This window comes from Sander lucioperca, chromosome 21 (genome assembly GCF_008315115.2).
Source record: "Sander lucioperca isolate FBNREF2018 chromosome 21, SLUC_FBN_1.2, whole genome shotgun sequence".
NCBI classification, from domain to species: Eukaryota; Metazoa; Chordata; class Actinopteri; order Perciformes; family Percidae; genus Sander; species Sander lucioperca.
The window spans coordinates 16871075-16877038 of NC_050193.1; the positions used below are offsets into that span (position 1 = coordinate 16871075).

The 5964-nt window shown below is 41.3% G+C and overlaps 1 protein-coding gene across 4 annotated transcripts in view; it reads left to right on the top strand.

Moving 5' to 3' along the window:
- The window catches only part of csdc2b (cold shock domain containing C2, RNA binding b), a 7330-nt gene extending 1939 nt beyond the window's left edge, over positions 1-5391 (top strand). Inside the window, exons 2-5 of one of the 4 annotated variants that reach the window (XM_035996944.1) lie at positions 1247-1388; positions 1423-1672; positions 2371-2493; positions 3575-5391. In XM_035996944.1, coding sequence (XP_035852837.1) covers positions 1491-1672; positions 2371-2493; positions 3575-3737 — 468 coding nt within the window. In that variant the 5' untranslated portion in view covers positions 1247-1388; positions 1423-1490 and the 3' untranslated portion in view covers positions 3738-5391. Of the gene's footprint in view, positions 1-1180; positions 1673-2370; positions 2494-3574 lie in introns of all 4 variants that reach the window. The other 3 variants (XM_035996943.1, XM_031320933.2, XM_031320931.2) reach the window with 3 other exon arrangements.
- The last annotated feature ends 573 nt before the right edge of the window (positions 5392-5964 follow it).

The following is a 5964-nucleotide window of genomic DNA, read 5'->3' on the forward strand; positions in this document are numbered from 1 at the left end:
ACATATTGCACGATAGAGAGATCAGTCAGTGGGGGGATTGGTTTATGTATATATATATATGTGTGTGTGTGTGTGTGTAAGTTACTAGTTGAGCCAAAAGGAAACCAAAGGCTCCAGGTTTTTTTTGCATTCAACGAAATTTAAAGGGGCACTCCACCAATTTTGCATCCCATGGTCAGTTTACTGTCACGAGGGCTGTCCTGAGCTTGTGAAAACTGTTATGTGATGCCTTAAGTGGATCTTTTTTGTCAAGTCGGAGAAAATAACCCTGATAATGTCAATGGGCTATTTCAGGTGGTGCTTGCTTGGAGATGAAAACATGTAATTGATGTGCACTAGGGGAATTGTAGGATCCAACACTTTTGGATCTATACTATGTACTTATAGTCAGGATACCTTGACCTCTGCTGCATTGATTTTGATCATTCTTTTTAAAAGTAAGTCGCCTGACTTTAGGATACGCAATACTACATCACTGGAGTACCCCTTTTAACATTAGAGGGGACTCGCATTGCCAGACCTTCCTCCACAGCGCTGCGGAGGAGGGTCAGGCTGAGGAAGGTCTGGCTAGTCCACACAGCATTCCGGGAAGGGAGATAAACGTGCTCTGGTTTATTGGCATTTCTTTAAACCAATCACAGTCGTCTTGGGCGGCGCCGGATGGAGCCGCGGTGCCGCTGCAAAATAGCCTCGGGAAGGAACTTGTTGTGGTGGAACATGTGTACGTTCAAAGGTTGTTTTAGTCGTGAAAACTCAGATTGGACAGATAGTCTAGCTAGCTGTCTGGATTTACCCTGCAGAGATCTGAGGAGCAGTTAACCATAGTCCTCATGAATCCACTGGAGTTTAAAATTCCAACACAAAGAAAGCAGAAGGTAAAGGACATCCGGTCGAAAACAGTGACATCCGGTGGAATTTTTGGCGGCACCGGAGCAATCCTGGAAGTGGAACGTCGTGGATATAAACTAGAGGGGACTTGATTGAGTGATCGGCTCTCAATGTGTCCTAAGTGCGGTTATACCTGTACTTAGAGTGGTATACAGTGTATTCCTCAGACACAAGGAAAGAACACTGAAAAGGCATTTTCACCTCACAGGTCCCTTATTTGTCTGTGTTGTCTGACTTGAAAAGGCTTATTCTTGGCTGGATGACCCCTCCCATCCTTCCTTTCCTACATCAGGTTTAAAGCCACATGACAGCTCTCTGACCATCCTCCATCCTCTCCCTGTTGTCTGTCTCCTCACAGCCTGTCCTCCTGACAGACTTGAAGTGACAACACTGACCTGGATAACCGCTGAGCTTGTGTCCCACACTGAGGCAGACCTTTCCAAGCAGACAGACTTATACATACACCAGTGGACAGACAACAGTGTCAGCAGCCCATTAGCAGCCTGTGGCTCGAGGAGCAGCAGCAGCAGCAGTAGCAGCGTCCAACACTGCATCCACACCATCCTCCCTCACCCATCCTCCTCCTCCTTGTCACTTCTGACATGGCAGACCCCAGCCTCACGTCGCCCTCTAGGATCCCGCTGCGCTCCCCCAACACCTCTCTCACCCTCTCCTTCCCCTTCCTGAGGGAGGGCAGCCGGGTATGGGAGGAAGGGAAAGAACAGCCTCTGCCTCGGGATTTGCCAAGCCCGTTGCCAACCAAACGCACCCGCACCTACTCAGCGTAAGTAGGATTAGTTTATTTATCAATTAGTGTGTAATGGAAAAAGCATACATACATATACATACACACATTTTAGTTTTTTTCCATTTCATGCTACTTTAAAACTTCACAACATATCAGAGCATGTTCTTTCACTCTACTGACTCTACTACATGTACCAGTACTGCTTTTTAATAAGGCAACCTTTAAAAGGAATTTACAATCTGTGACTAAAGACTCATTTATTAATGGTTTAATTCACTAAAGCTTTAGAGATAAGTCCCTCTAACAGGTAAACCAAAACAAATAATGGATCTATGAAGCATTAGTTAATGCTAATGTACAACATAAGCTCTCTATAAATATCTATATCTGAAATCTTTACATACAAAACTTGTGATGAGCTTAAAAAATAGGATGTGCAGTTACAGGTTAAACTACATTTAAAATGCTACTTATCCAACAATGCATCAGCAATAATAATCCAATAATGTAATATGTAACTCTGTAAAATTGGCAGGACCCATTGTCTGCATTTAAGTACATGTTGCTGATATGTCTGTGGTTTCTCAAGACCTGAACCATGAATTGTCTCCCATAAAAGAAAAAATAGATTCCTTTAAACTGCTCCACCTCGTCTTACTGAAACAATAACAAGTCATACTGAGATGAGTCACTTTATGCTTAATGTAAAAACTGTTTTCTGTCTTTGGTTGCAGTACGGTACGGGCTCACTCAGGTCCGGTGTTTAAGGGTGTGTGTAAGAACTTCTCCAGGTCACAAGGCCACGGCTTCCTCCGACCCTCCCACGGTGGTGAAGACATCTTTGTTCACATCTCTGAGTGAGTGGCAATAACACTGAACACACTCTTTGACAAAGGTCCAAAATCATACAGATTTCACAGCTGTCGCCTCTGAGAATCACAGCACACAAACACGTCATGCATTAGATGAATTACAAATAGCAACACAAACTCTGCAGCGTCAACTCATAGGACTGTAAGAACTCAGCAAACAACATTGTTTACGCGTGTACTTTTTTTTCCAAAAGGAAAGCTGTTTTTTTCAACACTCCTAGGACTCTGTGACACCTGCAATAAGTGGACATGAACAGAGTACAGCAATCTGTGCTGGTTTTTATTCTGCCTTTTTATTCAGGACAAGCATTAGGCTATGCCAAATGTTACTATATCCTCAGCATGAGCAAATTTTCGATTTTTTTCCCAACAGATTATGCAGGATGTTCCAGTTATCTTACAGCCAAACAGCTGCACCGTGTTTTAGACTGTCCAACGTTTATTTGGTCTCAAATTTACTCATTTTCAGAGCTCCAGCAGATGTCTGTATTTGCTTCTATAACATGTGTACGTGTGTATGACCACACTTTAAAAGAATAATTTGACATTTTGGGAAATACACACGTTGAACGTTGTTGGATGTTGAGAAATCCTACGAGTTGCAAAATAACTCATAGTCATAAGCAGCAGATTTATGGAACAGGATATGTGTTATTGTGTCTTTTTGGGGATTTTCCTTTAATTTCTGCTGTTATCATTATTGTGAAATAATGAATAGTATACAGACTTTACTCCTCTCTTATTTGATTAAACAACATGAAAAGGAAACCATATTATTTTTGTTTTAATTCTTTGCCATTGTGCAAAGAGGAAGTTTAAATAGAAGTTGTGGAAGAAAAGGTTGACATCTCAGTTATAAGTCGCTACCAGTGCATTAACACATTTTTGAAGCATGAAAGTGCTGTTGCTATTGTAACTCTTACGCAGGCTATTTATTGATTTGTGATGGCACTTCCTGTGTTTACACTTTGTCTGTAACTCGATGTGTATCTATATAAGGACACAGTATGAAGCAAAACTCCACATTTTACTCATACTCACTGGCCCTACTTTTCCTCTGTTTCAGCATCGACGGGGAGTACGTCCCAGTAGAGGGGGACGAGGTCACGTACAAAGTGAGCCGGGTCCCGCCCAAGAACCTCAAGGTGCAGGCCGTGGAGGTGAAGATCATTCATCTCAATCCGGGGACGAAACACGAGACCTGGTCCGGCCAGATCATCAGCTCGTAGGCCTGAACTCCCGGCCTGGTGGGTGGGTCATGCTGGGCAGGGCTGGGTGGGGGGAGGGTGGACCTGTTGTGGGACTGATGACTTACATTCTGAGCTCATAAACATGTTTCACCTACACAGCAAAGTGCCCAGAGTTAATAATTCAGGTGTCCACTCACAGAGCTGATACGCTTTCTTCAAAACTGTCTACACTGGTGGATTTGCTGTGTATGTAAAACTGACCATTTATTCCCTGTTAGGAAGAAGACACATTAGTTTAATTTATTAATATTTTTTCTCATGACAGCAGTAATAAAAGTCAGATTTGAGATGGGAAGGTAAAGTGACAGGTCAGTTGTAAAGTTGTAAATCGGAAAGAGCTTGTGGGGCCACATTCTTCACGGCGATCAGTTGTGTAAAGTATGAAACGCTGAGAAAACTGTAAACATAACTGTGGTGCAGATCTGCAAACTGAGGCATGACAGCTGAGTGTATGTGCAAGGAAGAAAGCGACGTAGGACAAAAGTCTGAATTCAGTTTCTCAGGCTGTTATGCACTTGTTTACTTCACCAGAGTTTTCAGGATCACATGTTGGATGCAAGTGTGGGTCAGATGACTTGTTTTCACAACCTACACAGTGCAGACATTGGAAAGATGAGAAGAAACTTATGGACGTAAAAGCAAGTAGTTTAGGGAATTTAAGTGAAGAGATTGGAACGATTGTATAGTTGAGGGAGAGAAAGTAGAAATGGCAGGTTGACCATCCTTGACAGGATTGCTTATGATCTTATTTCAGGTCCCCAGTTTCATGACCTTAGAGGACAAAAAAGTGGAAGATTTATTTTTAAATGGAGATAGGAATGTGCTGGAGAGTAAGTTCAGAGTTAGGAATTCAGTTTGTCTCAGAGAGGAAAAGCATGAAGAGAGACCAGGACTTAAGCGGGCAGATGACATTAAACCAAGCATGGATATTTCAAAAAATATAAAAAATTACACATTTTTCTGTTAAAAGGAAAGCGATTGCAAGTATAATGCTGAAAAATACATATTCTCAGTTGTATTGTCTTGTTTGTGGTTATTTATTTGAATTATTTATTTGATGGTGTGTTCAGATGTGTGTGTCCTCAGATTGCAAGCTCTATACTTTGGGTAATACAGTCAAAAGTTCCACTCAAACAATTTGAACTTCCACTATGAAAACTGCCAGAACATCGGCTCCAGATATCACTGTCAGGTTTTTCTCAATGTGTTGTTCTGTTTAAACATGTCTGTTTTGAATGTGTCTGGAGCCACCAATTTCTCATGAACAAAACTATTTGTAAATCTGTTTTTTCAAATCATGTATCCGTGTGTGATTTATTAAGCATAGTCAGTGTGATGGTGAACTACATGACTTCACAGTTGGTGCCAAACGACATCACATAAACGTTTGTAGTTATTCAGGTTTTGCTCAGTACTGTACTGGATGTCATTTTCTATTATATCTGTTCCAGAGAGTCTCTATGCATCTTGTCTATATGTCAGTGTCACTGCCTGGACTTGTTCAGCATTACATTTTGTTTATTTCTGTCATATCAAAGGGCACTTTCTTTTGTGGACGAGCCACTGTGGTGGTGATCCCCATGATTTCTTCTACTGAGCCTTGAAAGAACATTAAAGCATTTTATGAATTACACGTCAGACGGAAGCTGTGTTTCTTTAGTTACACATGTGAGTGAGACTCAGACTGCGAGAGGAAGAGGAAGAGAGTGATCTGTGGTCAACGTGGTGAGAGAGACTGTCTATCATGAAAAGTTTCACATAGAGCTGCAAAGATTAATCGATTCGTTGCCAACTATTTTTAGTTAATCGCCGACCATCATGATAATCGATTACTCAGTTTGAGTCCTTTTTTGTGAAAAAAAGTAAAAAAATTCTCTGATTGCAGCTTCTTAAATGGGAATATTTTCTAGTTCCTTCTCTCCTCTGTGACAGTGAACTGAATATCTTTGAGTTGTGGACAAAACATGACATTTGAGGATGTCATCTTGGGCTTCGGGAAACACTGATCCACATTTTACAGACCAAACAACTAATTCATTATTTGAGAAAATAATCTACAGATCAATCGACAATGAAAATAATCATTACTTTCTGCCCTAGTTGGACAACAGCCAACACGTCCTGTCAAAGTGCTCCAGCAGCCTGATGATCAGAATGAATTGCCATTTTGTTTCACATCATTCTGCAATTACTATTTTAATTCATT